We start from the raw sequence: 22,918 nt of genomic DNA on the forward strand, positions 1-22,918 counted from the left end.
TCAATGGTTTTATAGCTGTCTTTTTAACGAATTTTTAGTCATTTCGGTTCGATTTAGATAGGTAAATCGTATTTTTTCTAAGCCCTCCTTTAATCTTCTAATTAATGATTTTTTTTTTAAATTAATTCAATTTAATCCAATAATTGAAGTTTATCTAAATCGGTCAAACAGATTGGTTTTGCTAGGAATTTTTGTAAACTAACTTAAGAACTAACTTGATTTTGATAAATCTGTCACAGATGAAAATAGAATCTCCGCAATTTGAGGAATAAGAGGTTTTACAAAAGGAAGAAAATTACTCAAAGGTTTAGAGATCCCTTTAAAAATGGAAAGAGTGAAGATTCCAAAAAATCGAAACATCGTTGGAAAGTACACGAAAAAAAATCTAATTTCTGATTTTTTTGATAAATAATTTTTTAATGTACATTTGAAATTTCAAAATTAAAAAATCAAAAAGATTTACGATAATGAGAAAATTCTGTAAATTAACCAATATAAAATCTCTCCGAGTTCTCTAAAAAAAAACGACTTAAAACATTCTCAAAACTCTGGAAGAAATTTTTGAGATTTCTAACAAATATCAGAGAAATCTCAAACAATTTTATCAATTTTATCTCATTAAAATTAAAACTAAAGCTCCATAAGCTATGAAAACTTCTAATGAAATTTCTGTTTTATTTATTTATTTTTTAATAATTTCGTTCAGCCCCAGTCTTCCCTAATTCCAAACACCTGCTCGCTAAGCTTCATTGAATTAATTGAATTTCTCAATTTGAATGAATTTCCCTTCAACTAAAACATTTCTTTAATGCGATTCCCCATACAGTTCGTTTCATTTGAATTTCTCTCCTCAACATTTCTAAATTCCACTGAGAACTATTCAATCTATTTTTAACCATTAGAATGAAAACAAATCCCGTAAGAACCCACAAAGAATTTAGAATTTAATTACAACGAAATCTCATCAATAAATATTTCTTCAAAACTTTTGTATAAATTTGCCAGCATTTGATTCAAATTAAATTGGATTTAACTTGAAATCTGATACCGTTCATTACCATGGCGGGCTGTGAGGTGAGAAGAAGCTGTGCGAGAGAAATCTCCAAGATGTGCGTCATTGATTATTGATGCATTTTGGCGCGAAAAGTGCGGAATATTTATTCACACACGTGGGCCGTTCGTCAATCTCTCTCGTTCTCTCTCTCCGTGGTGTGCTGCAGAAAATCACGGTAAAAGCAAAAAAAAATGATAAAACAGCCCGAGGCGTTGATTGAGTCACGATGGGGGTCTGACTGGAGGAAGTGATTCACCTTCTTTAGGCAGCAGCAGCATCAACAAACACAAAGTGAATGGCACACCCTCAATGTCATAACATTATTTCTCAAATATATTTCTCATATTAATTGAATTTGGTTATGCAAAAAAATAAAGAAGAACAAAAGAAATGTTAATTTAACTCTTTTTTTTTCTTAAAATTCTGTACATTTTGTCGTACTTTTATATCCTTTTTCTCTCAGTGTTTTTATCAATGAACTTCCTCCTTTTTATTTCAAATTTTTCCCTTTAGAAACATTTAAATTCTTTTTTTTAATATGCGATAAAATGTGATAATAATTATGATTATACAATGATATATATTTATTTTATATGGAAAAAAGAGAATTTTTATTGTTGCTCTGCAATGGAACTCACAAGAAATTCTTCATACTAAATTCACTACTAGGTGTGATAAATTGTTATTTAGGTATTGTTGTGTGTCTTTTTCCTTTGGGGATAAATCAAAGATGAATTCCCCTCTTTCTATACATTTTGGTAACTTAAGAATTAATACATAATAACTACCTAATTTGGCACTCTTCAAGAATTTTTTATCTTCACCCCCACTTCGAACATTTTTTTCATTTGATATCTCCATTTCTTTTCCTTCTAATCCTGGCGCAATTATTCAAGTGAATCAATCACTGAATAATTGAGAAAATTAATTGCTTAAACACCTTACTAATACAAAAAACGCATATAATGCTGATGATATAAAGAAGAACGCAGCCCGAGAGATGATAGGCATATTGTGTGTGTGTGAAAGATATTAAGAAGTTGTTGTTTGTTTTGTTTTATCCCGTGCACCGTGTGTAAAGAATCCACAAATCACCTCTCGTTGGATATTGTCACTCTACAAAACACCTCCCCCAACCCACCAATTCAGTCGTCCCACTCGTTGTCGTTGTCCGTACTGTTATTGCTTTCCTCATCCGAAGATCGAATTACCCGGCCACGCTCCATCAGGGCACGCCGGAGAGCATCTGCCAGGGCATCAGCTCCAGCTCCACTATTGGATCTCTGAACACTGGGCAATTCACGCTCAGACGCCGGCTTGAGATCTCGTCCGCGACGAATTTCCTCAAGCAGATCCGATCGTGAATCGCCAGTGCTGCCCACAACATTTGTGCGATCGACACTCTGAAAGCAAAAAAAAGAGAGCAAAAAAGGTCATCCAAATGTGGATAAACAGCTTGTAAATTTTATCGAGAGCCAGTGGCGTAATCAGGAGGGAGGGGGTGTTTGGGATTCTAGAAATCCCTTAAAAGTTTAAACGGTTCATTTGTTTGTAAAGAGGTTAAAAGAAGACACTTTTTGACCAAAAAAGGCCATAAAATTTTTTTAAAAATGATTTTTTTAAAACAATATTTGATAAACAATCCGGTTAAAAAAAAAATTAAGTTAGTTTAAGTTAATCCAGATAGTTTTATTTAGCCTGACAGATGAAGCAAATCTAACGTTAGACGTTGGAAAAATAATGTCAAACAGGAGATGAAAATAAACGTCGATCGGATACAAAGAGTTTTAAATATTAACAAAATAAATAAACGTCGAATTTTAGAATTAAAAAAGAAACGTCAAATGTTAGAATCATAATAACGTCAATAAAAAAAAGCGTTTAATGTCAAAAGAAAACTTCAATTTTTACAAAAACAAACGTTTCAAAAGAAACGTCAATCGATGGAAAAATATTAAACGTCAATTGTCATAAATAAACGTAATTCGATGGTAAAGAATCTCAAACGTAAAAACATTAACATTAATTCTTGGAAAAGACATGTCAAATTTCAGAAGAGAAACAACAAATTACAAAATACAGATTAAGGAGAAAAGGGAATGTACATGGTAAGTTTCACTTACGGGCTGTGATTCTTCCTTCAGAGGCCAAGTTAAATGTATGTAAATGCAAAGTCTAATAGATAGCTGCAGAGTATGGATTAATCAGAAAAGGGAATGTACTGGTAAGTTTCACTTACGGGCTGTGATTCTTCCTTCAGTGATCAGTCTAAGTGTGATATTTGATATAAGTTTGGTGGTGCAAACTCTGGGGGAAGGCTAACTCGCGCATTGGCTGTGATTCGTGGCGCGAGTCATCCTTCCCCAGAGTTTGCACCACCAAACTTATATCAAATATCACACTTAGACTGATCACTGAAGGAAGAATCACAGCCCGTAAGTGAAACTTACCAGTACATTCCCTTTTCTGATTAATCCATACTCTGCAGCTATCTATTAGACTTTGCATTTACATACATTTAACTTGGCCTCTGAAGGAAGAATCACAGCCCGTAAGTGAAACTTACCATGTACATTCCCTTTTCTCCTTAATCTGTACCATGTAGCTATATATATTTATATTTTACCGTTATATTTTACTTTGCATTTACATTTATATTTATATTCCTTATATATAAGGCGCCCCGCTTCGCGGGGCGCCAAATAGTTAGCGTACTAATTAAACATGCAACTATATATATTTATATTTTACCGTTATATTTTATTCTGCATTTATATTCATATACCTTATATATAAGGCGCCCCGCTTCGCGGGGCGCTTAAGAATTTGCGTATTAATTAAATAAAAAATTAAAACCCTAATATCTCCTGAACGGCTCCATAGATTTTCTTAAATAACCTGTTGTTGGAAAGGTCTTGACCTCAGCTATAACATACCAAAATTTTAACGAAATGCATAGTGGAGTTTTTGAGATATTTAGACTTAAAAAATTTGGATATGCAAAATATTGACTTTAGCGCCTCTTGCGGTCATTTCTCGAAATTGTAATGTTCCAGACATTTGTAGAGCTTCACGAAACCTTTCATTTGCGCTTGAGTTGATTAAAATCGGACTTGTAGAACCCGAGATATGACATGCCAACTTTGGAAGACTATATCTCGAGAACGGCGACATAGATTTTCTTCATTTTTGGCATGGAGCTAGATAATATAGTCAGCTATAACATATGAAAATTTGAAGAAAATGCATCGTGTAGTTTGCGAGATATTCATCGAAAACTCATCGAAAATTTTGTTTTTGATTTTTGGCCCCCTAGCGGTAATTTATGAAACTTCCGATGTTCTAGAGAGTTGTAGGGTTTGTTGAGATCTTTCATTTGAGCTTGAGTTGATCAAAATCGGTCAAGCCGTTTTCGAGTTATGGCCGATTTTCGATGAAAAATTGTGGCGGCCATATTGACTAAACGGCTTGACCGATTTACGCAAATGAGGCATCGTTGGAAAGGTCTTGATGGCCCCTACAACATATCAAAATTTCAGACACCTAGCTATAATAGGGGCTGAGATATAGGCAAAACAAAATTTAGGGGTGTTCCAAAATGGCGGACGGAGGGGTGGGGGGGTGAATTTGACCTCACCATCAGACGACATCAGGTCGATATACTAACTTTGCCGTTGACCGCAAGTTTCTATCTATTACCGTTCTCTTGCAATTTAGCATCAAACTCCGGACGGCCGGACGGCCGGAAAAAAAAATTTGTTGACATACGTTTTTTGGAATGTGGGGACCCTAATTCGTGCTCATCCCAAGTTTGAGCCCGATCGGACAACATTGCATTTTAGGTGGTACACAGAAGCTGTGCTATTCTTTTCTTCGAAAGAATCACAGCTAAAAACGTAAATCAAACATTAAGAAAAGAAACGTCAAGAATTTGAAATGTTAAACGTTAGAAATGTGGACAAATAAAACCGTCAATGAATCAGCTGGTAGTATGATTTAGCAAATTCAATCCATAACCCGTTTTTTAATCCTTTTTTAGCGTATTTAACCATTGGAGGATTTTGCTGGACAAAGTGTCAATTCGACCTTTTTCAAGCGCCACAGAATTAAAATCTACTTAATTTCGTGATAAATTCTTCATTTTTATGTAGGGAAGTTCAATTACTTCAAGTTCACCAAAAAAAAACTTGGAAAAACATTTTCTTTTGAGAGAAAATCAAGGTCAAAGTTTAGATGTTAGAAACCTCGATCCTCCAAGTGTTAAAAAAATGTTTTCTATAAAATAACCCCTTGAATAGATTTCTCACTACACCCCTGGTGACCAATCGAGAATCCTCATAAGGAAGCAATAATTCTCATAATTTTGATTAAAATTTCCATAATTTTGATTAAATTCCATCATCAAATAACCACGAATATTGATTTAGAATTTTATCTCTCTGACCTTTCTACTTTTCCTTTTTAAAATTTTAATTTTTAATTCGCTTTAGCCTTCCTTTCTGCTCTTTTAACTTGTAAAAAAGAATTGAAAGTTTATCACTTCATGTGGCAAAATTTTATACTTTTCAATATTACTTTGTGTAGCAAATGATGCCTAAAATACGCCATTCTACATATTATTATTGTAGGCACAATGTAGTTGCAAAAAACAGCCACAATTAACTAGTCAGGAAGTGAGAAATGTTTGCAATTAATTGAGGCGTGGAAATGCATCAATTGTACCAATAGAATTACATTGTATAGACAGAAAAAAAGTCTCTGTTGTTGTTTTTTTGGGAGAAGAAGAATTAATTGTAGAGAAAATTCCCAACATTGCATTGATGGGAATTTCCTTTTGAGGGATGTTCTTGAAATTCACACGAACATGTTCGTGCTTTGATGACAAATAACCTCTTCATGTATTGACCTCACAGCAGAAAGATTTTTTGGAAGATATTTTAAGCATGAGAATTGTGGTACTCACCTTGAGCTTTGTGCCTTGACGGATGCTTTCCATGAGCGCCGAACGACCATCTGGTTCATTGGAGGGTGCAGCAGCAGCTGGAGGCGGCGGTGGCGGAGGTCCACTACTGGGCGGTGGAGGTGCCATTGGGGGAGGCGGTGGCGGCGGAGGGGGAGCCGGAGCACCTGGTGGTGGTGGTGCGGTCATAGGAGGTGGACGTCCCGGCGGGGGAGCTTTTGGCGGAGCCGGAGTCGATTGGGGTTGACGCAGCGGTGGTGGCGGTGGAGCAGCTCGTGCCCCATTGCGACTACGCTGACGCGTTGGCACCGGTGGCGGAGGCATCTGTCGCCCCTCATTTCCTGAAGGCGCTGGCGGTTTCTTCCCCGGCGGACTACTCGGGTTCAGGTGATCCATCACCTTGTTGCTCTGAATGAAGTCATAGATGAATTCCCGCGTCTCCCGATCCTTGAGCTGTCGCTCCGACACACCAGCCTTCCGGAGGAATGGCTTGAGATGCTCCACCTCTTCGCCCGTCCAGTCGAAACCCTTCTGCTCCGTCCATCCCACATGCGTGATATGCTTGAAATCCGTGGGATTCCCAATGTCCTCTTTGGTGATCTTCCTATCGCGCCCCTTCTTTGCACGCTGCTGCCCACCAGACATCCCACCAAAGTTCTGCACCGGTGCCACCGGCTGTGGCTGTGCCATAACTGGTGCCCTGTTGCGCAGTGTCACCTGCGACGTCTCTTCCACATTGTTGTGCTGATGCGAAATCTGTGGGGCGGCATTGGGACGAGGTGGTGGCTCCTTCCTCGTTGACGATCGCTTCATACGTTCTGGAAAGATTATCACCACGAATGGAAATTTTTCTTCAACAATTTTCTATTGCAAATTTTCACACATCTACTCTATATCATTGGCATTCAATGATGTGCTAACTTTCTTCAAGAGTTGCAATAGAAGATGCCAAGAAAAAGGTTGCAAATTAATTTTCATTAACCTGCAGATTATTTAGGAATGTTTATTAGACGATTTAGTTAGAACAATAAGAATATTCTTTAATAACTTTAATGTCTGGGATTTTTTTTTAATTGCTTTTTGTGGCTAAAAGTCTTCTGAGGATTTGAGCTTTTTAGCAAACAAAAATTTCCATGTAAAAAAAAATCAAAGCTTCCCATTCTGATAGGAAAATTCTAATTTCCATACACAGAGAAAAATTGGTGTGAATGATCTCCTCGCACACTAAAATAGACTTCAATGGAAATATTAAAAAAGTGTAAATAAAAGAAAAGTTTAACTTCATCATACTAGAAAATTAGCAGAAAGTTGAGAAAAAAATGCTGTGAGAAGTTTATTTAGGAAAACTATTTTAAACATAAAATAAATGCGAGAAAAAAAGAAAAACTTGTAAAAAATTAAGAATAAAAGTGGAAAATTAATAAGAACATTGACAGAAAATGAAAAACCTTAAAAAAAAGTCTCCCCTCTCCTGTTGTTGTATTAATTTAAAAAATTGTTTAATTTATTGTAAAATTTAGAAGTTTTCATGCCTTCAGCATTCTCAGTTTGTATAATTAGCATGCTCTCACATTTCTCGCTTATGACGTGTTTCACACAGCATTAATTCAATAGTTTTTGACCACTGAGGATGACACGCAGAGTGTCGAAAGCTCTGGCAATTCGAATGTTTTAACTGCTGAATCACAAATCGACCTTCACCGAAAGGAGAATTTCAGAAAATTCCCCATTTTTTCAATTTAAAAAAAAAAAGTGCTAAATATTGAAACAAACTCTGTGAAAAAACACGAAAATGAGAAAAGTTTATAATTAATTAAAAAAGTATACCGAAAAAAATAAGACCATCCCGGAAAATGAGAAAATAACTTTCTATTTTTTGTTTTAATATTACTTGAAAGTTTCTAATAAAAAATCAAATATTAATCAAAAATCATCTGATATCAGAGTCAATATACATAGTTTATATTTTTTAGACTTTCTAAAGCTTTACAAACATTCGAGACAGTACGAGCTGTGAATCAGACTTATCTGAGTCAGTCTCTGTATACTGGAAGAATTTCTCTCTGTGCATATCACACCTTCTTAGAAGAATCTTCTTGTTCTTGAGTTTTATTCTAAATTTCAACGAATTCTTTAGAAGATTTTTGCGTGTTTATATGTAACCCTTTCGTTCCCATTTACCTTTATGTTCCCATTTGCTAAATTCGTGAAAATTGAGTCAAAAATATTTGCTTTTAGTGCAAAAACATTTGTACATAATAAGAAAATTCAGCATAAATGGGAATAATAATTAACACAATTTTAATTTATTTAGATTGAAGGCTGGAAAAGCATTAATTATGATGCATAAAATAGTAAATTAATATAATGACTAATTTATCACAATCTCTTTCGCATAATCCCCTAATCAGCGATGTGGATAAAAGTTGGTGCGAAATCCACTTGATAAGAGAAACTGAAAGTATTATTGATTTTGATTTCTTTGCTGTTGAAAATATTGACAAAAATCATCGCGATATTTTGGGAACCAATAATGTTGTATAATTTTGAGAAATTTGTGATATTTCCAAAAATTATGTGAATATTCATTTTTTTCTTCGCCGCAAAAACGGCACATTATTAACAGAAAAAAAAACCTTTCAATTATGCTAAAAGAGAGACATTGCTTTCACGTGCTGAATATCCATCGTTGGTGAGCGGAAATGTCGAAAATCCCAATGCAAATAATACATCGTATGCGCGCTGATTAACTTATTTCCTCTGCCCATCGATTTACACGAATTTTATCACCCACAACCTTTTTTCTCTTCTTATTTGCTTTGAGCAAAGTGCAATATTTTTCTTTTCATAATCTTGCAGCTATTTTTGGGCGTTTTTTCTCCTACGAAAAATTGACAGAGAGATTGCATAAGGAATTAACTAATCGAATTTCTTCAAGCCAAGATAATACATGGAGAGCTTTATCTGTGTGTGATAATCTCACTCTCTTTCTTTTCTCTTTGCTAAACAATAATATTACTTGTGTTCAATATAATTTATTTGGCAATCAATATATTAAATTTCTTCCCATTCTCTTGCGCTACTTATTACAACAGTATGATGGAGAAAATGTAACAATGCAAGCGGAAGAAATGTCACCGAAAAAAAATTGAGAAATAATTACATGACTTTGGGGGAAAATTCCTTCAATTCTTCATGGAGTTTTCTCTTAATCTCTGAGGATTTTCTTAACTTTTCAGGCATTTTTTTTACTGACAAAAAGGCGACACATGTGGTTGTTTCCCCTTGGTCAGAGCCAACTGATAAGATGAGCGTTATCAGGTGTGTTTGGCAATGAGTTGAGGAGCTTTTACTTCTTTCGTGCTTAGTGATAAGCAATGTGAGAGAGTTCTGAGGTGTGAGAGACGTTTTTTTTTAAAGAGAATAAAGTCCCCGAAAAAAAAATCAGTAAAAGACGAGCAGATAATAAGAAAATTATTTCTTAATTGAAGAGACTCCATTTAATTGCATCGCATTGGCGCGCATTCAATCACGAAGAGGTAATTCTTGTCTCATCATTTGATGGTGCAAATAAAGCCTTATGGCAAGATCTGGTGCGTTTCTCTTTTATCTAATTAAGTATTTCTAAGAAAGAAAGAATCGCAGATTGGAATTCTTCGCCTCACTCTCAGAAAATTATGCTCTTGAGCTATTCCATTTAATGGGAATGTTTTTCTTTTTTTTACAATTCCGATTGGAGGTCATTTGTATGCAAATTGTTGGCTTATTTTGATATTTCCTGACAACATGAGTTGAGTATATTCCCAGGGGAATCAAACGGGGCTTACCTTCACGTCTCTTTATGCGATTGGCCACTGTTGTTGTGGAGATCCTGTGGAAGTTTTCAGCTTCTTCCTCTGAGGCAAAATTCAGTGCAACAAGGCCATCCTTTGGAGAGAGTTTTTAAAAGAGAAAAAAAAATTGCATTAGAGCTTCTGCAATTTTTTTACAGCCCATGGGCAGCAGTGGGAAACTTACCTGACCCTCAAAGTTGAGCAAGTAGGGTCGAGTTCGTTGAATTTGAATTGTGTCATACATTTCCTGCTCCCAGACCACCTCGTGGCGCATGAGGCAGTACAGGCGGCAGTAGTAGGACTTCTTGCCGCTATCTTTGACGAAACACAGGGCCCCCGTGTACCGTTTGTGCCATTGCGAATGTGCTGGAGCATCTGTCACGTATAACTGGACCACAGCGGTGCACATTGACTGTGCGGAGAAATGTGTGTTTAGCGGTAATGGAGAAGTATATGATGGTGAAGGAGATGAAAGAAGATGCCCATAGGGGTCAACATACCATGCATTTTCTGTCCAGCAAATTGAAAACCTGCTGATTTTCTTCGGGTGAAAGTAGTGAGCTGGCCTTGTTGATTTTTCTCTCGGTGCCCACACCAGCTGTACTCCCCTGATGCTTCATCTTTCCCAGCTACACCTGCTCAACGACAACCCAGGTGTGCTCTGCCCTTGTTGCACCACACGCACTCCTTCGCACCACACACAGAGAGAACTTTCCACCAGCTGGCTAGCCCGACCCTCAAGAAAAAAACACTCACACTTTCTGCACACCCACCCGACCGCAATTCACTCACGCGTAGAGCACCTGGTCTGCTGATGGTGCTGCCTGCCACCGCGGATTCGCGCGACTGAATGCACAGCCAATGTTCAAAAATGTGTGATTTTGTGTGAATCACACGGGGCCTTAGCGATGGATGTCCGTCAGCGACACATTCCTTCGCACACACGTCACTCTCTTCTTCACTCTCCTGCCCAGGCTGATCCACTTCCGTTGCACATAATGCACTCAATGCACTCTCACATACCCCATGGAGTGTTTTTCCCTGGGGGTGTAGTACATAAAACTGAGGAAAATAGGCAAAAATAGCAAGAAAATCTGAGAAAGAAAATATCGCGTACACTTCCACCCAAAACTTTGACATCAATGCCCACACGCCCCTATAAATAATTTCTCTGCTGGAGAAAAGTTTTCCAATCATCTGCAAATCTATGATAATTCCTCTCTATTTGTGGTATTTTCTTTTGTAAAATAAACAATTTTCTTTACGGATTCTTTAAGTATATTTTAATATTCTTTTTCTTGGAAATAGAAAAATTTTGCATGTAAATCTCATGCGGAGAATTGCAATAATATTCATATTTGTCTGTGGAAAAATAAGCACAGATAATTGAACAGTTTGTTAGTGGGTCGTCAGCTGGAAAATAAAACACAAAACACCATTTTCCAGCCTCCGTGACGATTCCTCTGCCACAGAAGGATGCTTCAGCGTTCCCAAGGCATCCTCAGTGTGTTATTTCATTCAGTGCGTGAACCTCGGTTGTCATCCTGCCGCCTTCTCCACAATGCCGGATATACATGGACAAAAAGTGAGGTTAGACTGAAGGATACCCGATGTTTCCACACCTCACCAAAAACCCAGGGATGGTGGGAACGAGACCGCAAAAGTGGCTACAATGCCAATCGCCCAGAGCCCAATCGGAAGCAGATGATTCTCGAGGGGTTGAAGGAGCTCAAGACAGAAATTGCCCTGTGGCAGGAGGAAGTAAAGGAGAAATTCAAAGCTGATCCAATTCTCATCTACCGGCCAGGTGAAGTGGATGTTAAGTATCAATTTAAGGAGCCAAAGGATTTGGAAAAGTGGGTCTGTACGGCAGATTCGGATCACAACGAGGGGTACACTGTGGCAAATTTTGAGATTAGCCCCGCCGGCCATGGGCTGTTCTATGGGAATTTGTGCAACAAAGTACCCATCGATGGGAAAATTAAGCGGGCTGGGTATGCCAATATCAACAGTATGCGGGCCAGGAAGAGCTTCAAGCGGGAAAGCTACCACGATTGGCATGCGTACAATATGTTGGTGATGCGGATTCGTGGGGATGGGAGGAGTTACCTAATCAACATAGCCACAGAGGGATACTTTGATGTACTCTGGAATGATGTCTTTCACTTTGCCCTTTACACACGAGGAGGACCCTACTGGCAGCATGTCCGGGTAAGAGGAAGATTTCCCTGAAAATTCAAACAGATATCTTACCTTGATTTTCTGTCTTCCAGATTCCCTTCTCAAAATTCTTCCTTGGCTCCAAGGGACGTGTTCAGGATAAGCAGTGCCCCATCTCATTGGAGCACGTAACAAATATTGGCTTCACCGTAGACGCCCGGCATGGTGCTGAGGGGCCATTTAGCCTTGAAATAGACTACATTGGTTGCGAATTTGATCCGTCGCACACGGAAAAGTTTGCCTATGAAATGTACAAGCAGGACAAGTACATCGTGGGCACGTAGGACGTCAGGAGAGAGAAAGTTTCCTTTGTGTAGAAAATGTGTGAATATATTTACAGCAGGACTTCCATGCGGAAGCCACCACCAACATCTAGAAAAGAAACATTGCACGTGCTTGCGTTTCACTTTCCCGGCTTTCCGGTGTGCTTCCGGAAGATTTTATAGGTATCCTTTGCCATAATGTAGCTTAAGGCAGCAGCTACTGTCGTTGCTCCAGTCACGTACCACAGCCCATGGAGGAGAGGATGATCTGCAAAAGGAGATTGATGAATTTCCTGCTCATTGATTTTTTTATAAGTTTTCTCTGCTTACCAACGTAGTTCCAAACTGGTGCCCCCAAACTCGTAGCCACAGCAATCAGCTGGACAACTGTGTTGACTTTGCTGATGAATGTTGGAGCAAGTTGGGCAGTGGCGTGTGTTACGTCAAAATACCTTGACAAGGTTTTCTGGAAATCATCAGAAATTTAATAATGAGGATCTAACTTCAAGGATAAGGAAGGATTAAAAAAAGAATTTAACTTACCGGAGGCGGAAGGCTTTTGTAGCGAATAATAAAGCCAGCACTTATGAGGAAAACATCCCTGAAGAGGATGGTGGCAGTGAGCCAAATTGGCAGAAGGTTGCAGTAGGTCAAGGATATGACCAGAGATCCCATAAGTAGCTTATCAGCCATTGGATCAAGGAAGCTACCAGCCTTGCTCATCTGCGATGGCCAATTGCGAGCGATGTATCCATCCAGCTGTCCCGGAAAAGAAGCCGCAATAATCAAAGATTTCAAAAGTTCTTTAAGAAACCTCTAAAAAGAATTCTCTGCTCACCAAATCACTGACTCCAGCTGCCACCAGGAGCCCTATGGCAAATGTGAAATCCCCCTGAATGATGACATAGCCCAAGTAGGGTGCCATAGCACCACGCATCACGCACAGGAGATTGGGAATCGTCATAATATTCTCCTTCTCGATGACCTCCTCCATCTTCTCACGCACTTTCGTGCGTTTCTCCCGCAAATCCTGCACCAATTCATTCTTTCGTTCCAGCAGAATTTCCTTCTTCTTCTCCAGCACATCCTGAATCAGTTCATGCCCCTTGATGGCCTTGTGGATTTCCTGAAAGTGGACATTCTGCCTGTTCTTCTTGATCACCTCATCATCGGAGAATTTTGCAATTGTAAAGGTTTTGGGTGTTGTTGCACTGCATGCTACGGTCGATGTGAAGAGCCAGCATGCACTCTGCCTCCCACGTACCGGATGGTGCACCCAGGAGCGGTAGAGTGTGCAAAATTGGGGTATTTTTCGCGGAAGTCGCAACATTTTGTCAACAAGAATCCTACAAAAAAAAGCAACAACGCAATTTTCCTCCGGGCCTAATCTTTTTCCATCTCCACACTTACCATCAAAGAGATATTTTGATTTTTTGTCTGTTTTCACATCTGTCTATTTATATAACAGTCGAGCCGATAAATGAATTATATATTGAAGATTTTGTAAATAAACCACGAGACGGCAAGAAAAAATGATAATGCTGTGCGAGGTAGCTTCTACCGTATTTGTTAGATAGGTTGTGGTAGCTGCAGTTTCAAGCGACGAATCATTTTAAAAGCTCAATTTCCGTTAAATATTTTGGATTGATAAATTCCGATAATTCATTAAAAAATCATTGAATTTTTGGCAAATTGGTTTGAGAAAATGAGCAAAACTGCATTGCTAAATTCTTCCTTAACTCCCTTTCTTACGGCTCTCTAAAAGAATCCTTTTAAAGTCCTTAAAATCATCGATAACAATTTTTAAGTATGTTAAAAGTTCTTCAAAAGTTTTTTCTTGTAAAATTGAAAATTGACTTTTTCGGCTTTTTCAGAAAAATAAAAGGAAATTCTTTAAAAAAAATCGTTGTATATTTATTTATTCTACTCCTACATTCTTATCTTATTTACCATTTTGCTGCATTATTCATTAACACCACGGGAGTTGGCGAGAAAGTGAAATCATTTTATTTAAATTTTATTCAAAGATAAGGGGATTTAGGAATTTCTTCTTTGTTTATTAAGACATCGTTTAAGACAGTCTGAGTAGCTTATAAAAGACAGAAATTTATTATTCTGTGCATCAGAAGGTAAACCTCGTAAAGATCTTAATGAAAAAAAAAAATCTTTTTTGGTGGAATGCAAAATTCATAAGTTTCACAAAAATTTTCTTGAGTTTCTAGAAAATGTTTTTAGTAGAATTGCTGATTAAAATTATAAGATTCTCATTATTCTTGACCTCCATTTTCAGATAAATGAAAATTCTTAAGAGTCTGAAAAATAAATGCTCTCAATCTTCATAATCTTAATCATTCTTAGGTTCAGAACTTCCTTAATCTTAGCAAAACAATCAGCAATACCACGACAGATTTTTTTAAACCTTCCGAAGAGTAAAATAACTGTAGCTTTCGTTAATAAAAAATCACAACATAAGTTGCATAAAATTGACCATGGCGAGACGGCTTAAACAAACGACTTTATGGGAATAAGAAAAAAAAACCAATAAAACGCCGGAGGTGAGAAGACGTCGCTTTCAGCTATGTTCTGAATAAATTACCAGACCTACCGCAACATCGAGTTTAACGAAATTCCCACATAGGATTATGCAAAGATCTTTGATAAAAGAATTTGATGAGGTGAAAAAACTCTCTCAAATTTCGATCATAAAATGTTTCTTTATGCAAATTACGCTTTTTCCAAAAATGGATCATTGTGAAAAACTAGTTGTTATATTTGGAAAGGTGCGAAAGGTGCTAGAGAGAGAGAATTTAGAAATATAAAAGGTGAGGTCAGCGTTGGAGAATTTTAGTTTTGTGCTGAAACTTGCCACGATGAAAGTTATTTCTTTGCTATTTTGTGTAATTTCTGGGAGGATTTTAGGGATTTTTTCTAGTGGAACAAGTAGTAATGGAGTGAAAGAAATATTCTATTGGAAAGAAGTGATTTATGAGGACCTTCCATATCCTGGTAATTTATAATTTGTCTATCTCCTTATAATTAATTTAATTAAAAAAAAAAAATTTGCAGAAAACTCCATGATCGGAAAGTATCCTTACTACATTCCCGCCAATAATGAAGTGATCGGTTTGGGATATCATGCAGCGAGTGGATTAATGTTGGCTGCAGTTGGACGTATTCGTCCTGGAGTTCCTTCAACCCTGAATGCATTCTGCATGGAGGATTATCATAAAGGAACCAGCCCTCATCTATGGGGTTTTCCAAATTACAAAATGAATACACTGCAAGCATCCTTTTATGATGAACAGATTCGTAATATTCGGAGTCTCAACACTTCGATAAAATATTCTGCAGGATATTTTAAGTATTTCTTCGGAGATCAGCATGAAATGGATTTGGGAAGGAGGGATATTACGCTAAATCGTCCTTATAATTCATTCCAAGATTTTACCATTATTCACACATTTCGTCCAATAGTGGATGATCGTTGCAATCGACTTTTTATCATTGACAACGGTGTACTCAACTATGGATTAAATCTTAGGTACAACGTTCAAAATCCAGCTATTGTTGTCTTCCAACTGCCAACAGGAAGGTGCTCGAAAGGACCATTTCCTGTCCTTCGTCGAATTGAGATTCCAAGCTATATGTGGAAGGAACCAATTGGATTTGCCTACATAACACTTGATTATCAAAAACGAGGATCATGTGATGATCTATTCCTCTACATTACAAACACCTTCGACACCACAATCACTGTTTATGACTACAAACGTGGTACATTTTGGAAATTTTCTGATCCCTCAATGCGTCCTGTTTACGCGGAATCCCTCATGACTTTTGGCAATGATTTTCAATACATTAATGCTATAGGAATTATGGACATCGTCCTCGGCTGGCCAGACAAGGATGGCAATCGCAATGCATATTATACTCCGGGTACGAGTTTGGCTCAATATGTGGTTTCCACGAAACTCCTGAAGAATTCCAAACGTGCATCATATAATTACAACCCCGAAGAATTCACCCTTATCGGCTATCGGGGGTGTGGAACTGAAAATTTCCTTCAAACCATCGATTTATCAACGGGAGTAATTTTCTTTGCACAGATGCAATCAAAAAAGCTCCTCTGTTGGAATATTCAATATCCCTACAATCCTGATACAATCGGTGTCCTGTATGAATCAGACGCCTTACAATTTGTGTCGAGTATCAATATTGATGCCGAAGGATATTTGTGGTTCGTTTCTAGTCATTTGCCGTATATGTTTTACTCTGATAATTCTCTAAATGTTAGTGATGTTAATTCTAGAGCTTTCAGGGTGAAAGCATCGGAAGTTATAAGAGGAACTGTTTGTGAATTTTCTTCTAAATTTTATTAGGCATCGTTATGAATTAATATTTAACAGTTAATCAGTTACTGATTTAATAGACACCCCCTTTGATCCTTGTGTAAAATCATTTAAAGCATTTATTTAAATTATTTTCAATAATTGATAGGTACTAATTAAATTATTAAATCATTTAATTCGTTAATTTCATTATTAAAAGAAAATATTTAACTGTTTCTAATTTTTTTTTCAAATATGATTGAAAAATTAACATGGATAAATCACATGAATTTTCTAATAAATTCTAGAAATAAAAATTTCTTTTAGCGAATGTGTAGAAGGTGTTGGATAAATCCAATAAAAGATAAGAACATGAGAATATTTGTTTTAATTAAATCAGCGCGAAAATTCAATCAATTTAGAATACGACAACTTCCAGAAACATTGAGGAATTCGATAAAATGCTAATAAATTACTTTTCTTGATTTGTGTTAAAGAGCATCGCAGCTAAATAATTACCTAATTTGGTGAATTTGGTCCCAGTCTCTCTTATCGGAGAATGCAAATTTCCATTACAGGTGTATACAAAAAGAATAAAAATTTTATGCTCTTTTAGAATAAATTTCCATACTCATTACTTAACCATTTTGGAGATCTTTTATGGCCATTCTTCTATCCATCCCAGTAAAAGCCTCTGGGTATAAATACAAGAAGAAGTGCTAAAAGATATTTAGTTCTTTGGGGATTTAGCAATGATTCGGTTCGTGGTCATTGAATTTTTAGTGCTCTTTGGATACCTCACAGCTGGAGGAATACTTGAAAATGGAGCGGAGGAAATGTACTACTGGCGTGAAGTATTCTACGAAAATCAACCAATTGCTGGTTAATTTCTTAATTTTATTTTTTGTGCAAAAAATCGTTAACCGAAAGGACGTGTAGTTTCAGTTAAAAGTGAAATATTTTCTTGGTTTTTCAGATGATACACTTATTGGAAAATATCCATATAATTTGCCCTATAATAATGAAGTCAACGGATTCGGTTACCATGCTCAGAGTGGATTGATGGTGGTAGCAACACCACGCTTTCGTCCAGGAGTCCCTTCTACGCTTAATGCTTTCTGTGTGGCTGATTACGATACAGGAACAAGTCCATATATTTGGGGTTTTCCCGACTATGAGAAGAACACACTGAAAGCTTCTTTCTATGGACGTGGAAGCGGAAAGAAACTGCAAAGTACCCAAAAGTATTCTGCGGAGTACTACAATTTCTTCTTTGGAAATAAAGGAGATACTGCTCGAAAAAGGATACCAATTTACAGCAGCTATTACAACTATGCAACTGATTATAATATAATTAATGTGTATAATCCCACAGTTGATAACTTCTGCAACCGTCTGTATGCTATAGATTCAGGAACGCTTTACTATTCACCTAATGAAATTTACTTTGTGCAAAATCCGGCAATTCTTGTATTTGATTTACCTTCAAATGGTTGCCAGAGTAGACAATTCAGATTACTCCGTCGTGTGGAAATTCCTAATCATCTGTGGCAAAATCCAGTAGGATTCATATATATTACTCTAGATTATCAAGTAAAGAAATCATGTGATGAGGTTTTCCTTTATGTTACGAATCCTTTTGATAATAGCATAGTTGTTTATGACTACAATCGAGGAGATTTTTGGTCTTTCACTGATCCTTCAATGAAGCCAATTCTTTCAGAAGCAAACATTTACTTCAGAGGTGGTACGTACTACCTACCTATGGGAATTCTAAGTGTTGCACTTGGTTGGCCAGACAAGTATGGTGATCGCAAAGCATATTATGCTCCTGCTTCTAGTCTAGCTGAATACGTTGTTTCCACAAAATTACTCAAGAGCATCAAACGTGTTCAATATAAAGACAATTCCAATGAATTTTCCCTAATTGGGTATCGTGGGTGCAACTATGAGAACTATAAGCAGGTCTTTGATGATTCAACTGGCGTAATTTTCTTCGGAGAAGTAAATTCAAATATGATTCGTTGCTGGAACACCCAATTACCTTTCAATCCTGACACACTTGGGGAAGTTTATGAATCAGACGGATTAGGATATTTTGCAGATCTCTTCATAGATACACAAAACTATTTATGGTTTCTCGCAAATCAGCTTCCAATTATTTTTAATAGTCAGGATACTCTAAATGTAACTGAAGTGAATGCAAGAATTTTCCGTATTAAAATATCTGACGCCATAAGAGGCAGTGTGTGTGATGCATCAACCTTCTATGGAAAGGGAAAATGATTTTTTAATATAAATGAACTTTTAAAATATTTTATATCAAATATAAAATTATTTGAATAATAAATAAAAGAAATTACAGAGCAAAAAATGAATTTTATTAAATTTATATTATGATTTCTACATGAATTCTTATGTGACTAAATTCGTTGAACAGAAAAGAAAAGATCTTTCGATGACAAAAAAGATTTATTAAAAAAAATCTTACAAAGATCAGTTTGTTTCAACTTCTTGTAGATATTTTTATTAAATGATTTTTTATTCCTTTTTTTTTAAGGACGTTATTATAGCATATTTATTGTAACTCTGTGTTTCCGTAGCTATGTAGCATAGTAAGTAGAAAAATCGCAAACAGTTCCTTTTATAGCCTCAGATATTTTTAGCTGGAAAACTATAGAATTTACATCTGTGAGATTTAAAGGATTAGAATCAGAATACAGAGAAAGTAATTGATTCGCAATGAACCATAGGTACCCTTCTGAATCAATACTGATTTGTGGAATAAATATTGAGGTATTTGATTCAAAAACTACACCAATTGTATCGGGATTTAGGGGTAATTGCGTATTCCAACAGCGTACTTTATTCGAAGAAATCTCTCCAAAGAAAATTACGCCCGTTGTGGTATCAAAGACTTGCTTGTAGGCCTTACCATTGCACCCACGATAGCCAATCAGTGTAAATTCTCCTGAATTGCCCGAATAAAAAGCACGTTTGGAGCTTTTTAGAACTTTAGTGGATACAATGTATTCAGCTAAACTTGAACCAGGAGCGTAGTATGCATTCCGATCACCATATTTATCAGGCCATCCAAGAGCTATATTTATAATACCGAGCGGAAAATTGTAGATAGTATCTTTGAAGGATATACTTGATTCTGCACTAATTGGTTGCATCGATGAATCTTTGAATGACCAAAAATCTCCACGTTTATAATCGTAAACTATTAACTTCGCATCTAAGACATTTGTTATGTAAAGAAAAACATCATCGCATGATCCTTTTGGTTGGTAATCTGGTGTTATGTAAATGAGTCCAACTGAGTTCTCCCAGAGATGGTTGGGAATTTCCACACGACGAATTACTGAAAATTGTCGACTTTGACATCCATTTGAAGGTAAGTTGAAGACAATAATTGCGGGATTTTGGACATTGTAAATTTCACTGGATGAATAGTAAAGCGTTCCTGTATCTAAGACGTAGAGACGATTGCAAAAGTTATCAATATTCGGGTAATATACGTTAATTATACTAAAATCTGTTGCATAGCTGTAGTCATTGTAAAGGGGGATTCTCTTCCTGCCAATGTCCTCTTCATCACTTTCATTTCTATTTGCAATGAAGAAATTGTAATATCCTGCAGAATACTTATTTTTCGTATTGCCTAATTTTCTGCCACTTCCTCTTCCATAGAAAGAAGCTTTCAGCGTGTTCATTTCGTAGTTTGGAAAACCCCAAATGTGTGGACTTGTTCCTTTCGCATAGTCAGCAGCACAGAAAGCATTAAGAGTTGATGGAACTCCTGAACGAATTCTAGCTACAGTTGTCACCATTAATCCACTTTGGGCGTGATATTCAATTCCATTAACTTCGTTGTTGTAGGGTAAGTTATATGGGTAATTTCCAATTAACGTATCATCTGCAAAATAAATTCGTTGAAAACTCACTTAACTGTAAAAAATAAAATCTTCTTTTATTAAATATTTGAAAGTTCAAGAATAATTAACCGTCAAGAGGAAGATCTTCGTAGAACACTTCACGCCAGTAGTACATTTCAGCCTTTTCATTGGCATAAACTATTACATTGGAATGATATCCAAAGAGGACCAAGAATACGAAAAACACGCAGCTCTCCATAACTTAAACACTAAACACTGACTGAGTGCTTCTTTGAGGTATCACGTCTATTTATACCAAGAATTTATATTGGGGTAAATGATCGATTAAATAGGTTCCAAACTAGTTGATGGAAATTAGAAATGTTAGTACAAAAAATTAATAGTTCTCTTATATCGTTAAGTATCATAAAGACTATGGAAAGGTTGTATGAATTGCCATTAGATTTATCGTAGTTTTATTGGCACATGACGATACTACTACGAGAATTTACATATATTAAGATAATTTGACAAAAAAATTCTTCCACTCGAAAGCAGCAAAGCCTAAAAAAAACTTATATTCTGTGGTAAGAATGAAGCGATAGAATCAAAATGTTTCATTTTGAATCTTTTTTAGTAATGCTTTACATGTCGTATAAAATTTTAGAAGATATTTATTCATTCATTGCTTAATAAATAATTCATAAAAAATATTTGTCTTGTGCACACTAGGGTTTATTTCAAAGCGCGCGACATATTGGGCTATTAGAAAAAATTATTTAAATAGAAAACTGATTAAATATCATGGAAAATGTGTGTTAATTTTTATTACAAATTAATTTAGCTTAATGGTACAAAGTGGAGGTATCACAAACAGTTCCTTTAATAGCATCATATACTTTAACACGGAAAACTCTTGAATTTACTTCGGTTACATTCAGTGGATCTTGAGTATTAAACATATAAGGAAGTGAATTTGTTATAAACCATAAATATTCCTCTGAATCTACACTAATTTCAGCAACAAAGAGTAATTTATCAGATTCAAAAACTACACCAACTGTATCAGGATTTAGGGGTAGTCTGGTATTCCAGCAACGAATTTTGTGTGAAAACATCTCTCCGAAGGAAATAATGCCAGTTGTTGGATCAAAAACTTGCTTATAGGTTTCAGTGTTGCACCCACGATAGCCAATCAGTGTAAATGCATCTGAACTATCCTTATATAAAGCGCTTTTAGAGCTTTTAAGAACTTTAGTGGATACAATGTATTCAGCTAAACTTGAAGCAGGAACGAAATATGCATTGCGATCTCCATTTTTATCGGGCCATCCAAGCGCTACATTTGAAATTCCAAGAGGAATGTAGTACACGCCATCCTTAAAGGATACGTTTGATTCTGCAAGGACTGGCTTCATGGATGGATCAGTAAATGACCAAAAATCTCCACGTTTATAGTCATAAACTATGAGGCTATTATCGAAAATGTTTGCTATGTAGAGGAATACATCATCGCAAGATCCTTTTGGTTGATAATCAGGAGTGATGAATACAAATCCAACAGGATTCTTCCAGAGATGATTGGGGATCTCTACACGATGAACTATTGGGAATTGTCGGCTTTTACATCCATTTGAAGGTAAACTGAACACAAGAACTGCCGGATTTTGTACATAATAAATTTCATTGGGGGAATAGTAAAGTGTTCCCGTGTCTACGATGTAGAGGCGATTGCAAAAATTATCCACATTCGGGTAATACGTGTTAACTATACTAAAATCTTTTGCATAGTTATTGTAGGCATAAGAATTTAAGTTTCCTTTCCTGCCAATGTCCTCTTCATTACTTCGATTAGCAAAGAAGAAATTGAAGTATCCTGCAGAGTATTCTTCAAAGGTTTTTAGATTTCTTCCACTTCTGCTATCATAAAACGAAGCTTTCAGTGTGTTCATTTGGTAGTTAGGAAAGCCCCAAATATGTGGACTAGTTCCTTTATCATAATCAGCCGCGCAGAAAGCATTGAGGGTCGATGGAACTCCTGGACGGATTCGCGCAACAATTGTCACCATTAATCCACTTTGAGCATGATATTCAATTCCATTAACATCATTGTTATAAGGTAAGCGATATGGATACTTTCCAATCAACGTATTATCTGCAAGACAGATATTTAATCACTTTATTGAAAATAAATTATTTCAATGATTTATTCAAAAATTAACCGTCAAGGGGAGGATCTTCGTAGATTATTTCTTTCCAGTAGTACATTTCCTGTACTCCACTATTAGGATTTCCTTCTGCATGATATCCAAAAACACAGAAAAGGCACAGATCACTGAGGATACGAACCAACGCATTGTCAACAATAAACTGTCTTCT

General features: G+C 36.4%; 7 protein-coding genes across 7 annotated transcripts in view; 4 read left to right on the top strand and 3 right to left on the bottom strand.

Moving 5' to 3' along the window:
* Positions 1 to 22,918, top strand: part of LOC129787458 (fork head domain-containing protein FD4-like) — a 416,355-nt gene that overhangs the window by 311,348 nt on the left and 82,089 nt on the right. The gene's annotated exons all lie outside the window — the stretch shown is intronic.
* LOC129787473 (HIG1 domain family member 1A, mitochondrial-like) overlaps positions 1 to 22,918 on the top strand; it is a 170,434-nt gene that overhangs the window by 117,575 nt on the left and 29,941 nt on the right. The window lies entirely within an intron of this gene.
* LOC129787427 (actin nucleation-promoting factor WASL) lies at positions 1,365 to 11,007 on the bottom strand. Its single transcript, XM_055822999.1, has 5 exons — positions 10,348 to 11,007; positions 10,032 to 10,259; positions 9,842 to 9,941; positions 6,018 to 6,832; positions 1,365 to 2,457 (listed from the first exon to the last, which is right to left on the bottom strand). The coding sequence occupies exons 1-5, from the start codon at positions 10,465 to 10,467 to the stop codon at positions 2,200 to 2,202; spliced, it is 1,521 nt and encodes a 506-aa protein (XP_055678974.1). The 5' UTR covers positions 10,468 to 11,007; the 3' UTR covers positions 1,365 to 2,199.
* On the top strand, positions 11,217 to 12,459 carry LOC129787454 (complex I intermediate-associated protein 30, mitochondrial). The gene is made up of 2 exons (XM_055823038.1): positions 11,217 to 12,058; positions 12,121 to 12,459. The coding sequence occupies exons 1-2, from the start codon at positions 11,324 to 11,326 to the stop codon at positions 12,349 to 12,351; spliced, it is 966 nt and encodes a 321-aa protein (XP_055679013.1). The 5' UTR covers positions 11,217 to 11,323; the 3' UTR covers positions 12,352 to 12,459.
* LOC129787453 (probable cardiolipin synthase (CMP-forming)) lies at positions 12,376 to 13,908 on the bottom strand. Its single transcript, XM_055823037.1, has 5 exons — positions 13,741 to 13,908; positions 13,169 to 13,676; positions 12,874 to 13,089; positions 12,661 to 12,796; positions 12,376 to 12,598 (listed from the first exon to the last, which is right to left on the bottom strand). Exons 2-5 carry the CDS (start codon positions 13,658 to 13,660, stop codon positions 12,471 to 12,473), a joined length of 972 nt encoding a protein of 323 aa, XP_055679012.1. The 5' UTR covers positions 13,661 to 13,676; positions 13,741 to 13,908; the 3' UTR covers positions 12,376 to 12,470.
* On the top strand, positions 15,405 to 17,010 carry LOC129792144 (L-dopachrome tautomerase yellow-f2-like). The gene is made up of 2 exons (XM_055830970.1): positions 15,405 to 16,567; positions 16,986 to 17,010. Exons 1-2 carry the CDS (start codon positions 15,405 to 15,407, stop codon positions 17,008 to 17,010), a joined length of 1,188 nt encoding a protein of 395 aa, XP_055686945.1.
* LOC129787435 (L-dopachrome tautomerase yellow-f-like) lies at positions 21,201 to 22,908 on the bottom strand. Its single transcript, XM_055823010.1, has 2 exons — positions 22,762 to 22,908; positions 21,201 to 22,694 (listed from the first exon to the last, which is right to left on the bottom strand). The coding sequence occupies exons 1-2, from the start codon at positions 22,805 to 22,807 to the stop codon at positions 21,385 to 21,387; spliced, it is 1,356 nt and encodes a 451-aa protein (XP_055678985.1). The 5' UTR covers positions 22,808 to 22,908; the 3' UTR covers positions 21,201 to 21,384.

The sequence above is a fragment of the Lutzomyia longipalpis genome, chromosome 1 (genome assembly GCF_024334085.1).
Source record: "Lutzomyia longipalpis isolate SR_M1_2022 chromosome 1, ASM2433408v1".
Taxonomy (NCBI): domain Eukaryota; kingdom Metazoa; phylum Arthropoda; class Insecta; order Diptera; family Psychodidae; genus Lutzomyia; species Lutzomyia longipalpis.

Bases quoted from the DNA above. Each gene is read 5' to 3' on its own strand.
- LOC129787427 (XM_055822999.1), bottom strand. From the start codon at position 10,467: ATGAAGCATCAGGGGAGTACAGCTGGTGTGGGCACCGAGAGAAAAATC. The intron at 6,833-9,841 runs GTAAGCCCCGTT...TAATCTTTCCAG, and splicing joins TCGCATAAAGAGACGTGAAG to AACGTATGAAGCGATCGTCA. The intron at 2,458-6,017 runs GTGAGTACCACA...TTTTGCTTTCAG, and splicing joins GTCAAGGCACAAAGCTCAAG to AGTGTCGATCGCACAAATGT.
- LOC129787454 (XM_055823038.1), top strand. From the start codon at position 11,324: ATGCTTCAGCGTTCCCAAGGCATCCTCAGTGTGTTATTTCATTCAGTG. The intron at 12,059-12,120 runs GTAAGAGGAAGA...TCTGTCTTCCAG, and splicing joins CCTACTGGCAGCATGTCCGG to ATTCCCTTCTCAAAATTCTT.
- LOC129787453 (XM_055823037.1), bottom strand. From the start codon at position 13,660: ATGTTGCGACTTCCGCGAAAAATACCCCAATTTTGCACACTCTACCGC. The intron at 13,090-13,168 runs GTGAGCAGAGAA...TTTCCGGGACAG, and splicing joins CAGCTGGAGTCAGTGATTTG to CTGGATGGATACATCGCTCG. The intron at 12,599-12,660 runs GTAAGCAGAGAA...CTCCTTTTGCAG, and splicing joins ACCAGTTTGGAACTACGTTG to ATCATCCTCTCCTCCATGGG.
- LOC129792144 (XM_055830970.1), top strand. From the start codon at position 15,405: ATGATCGGAAAGTATCCTTACTACATTCCCGCCAATAATGAAGTGATC. The intron at 16,568-16,985 runs GTTCGTTTCTAG...AATTTCTTTTAG, and splicing joins GATGCCGAAGGATATTTGTG to CGAATGTGTAGAAGGTGTTG.
- LOC129787435 (XM_055823010.1), bottom strand. From the start codon at position 22,807: ATGTACTACTGGAAAGAAATAATCTACGAAGATCCTCCCCTTGACG. The intron at 22,695-22,761 runs GTTAATTTTTGA...TCTGTCTTGCAG, and splicing joins CGAAGATCCTCCCCTTGACG to ATAATACGTTGATTGGAAAG.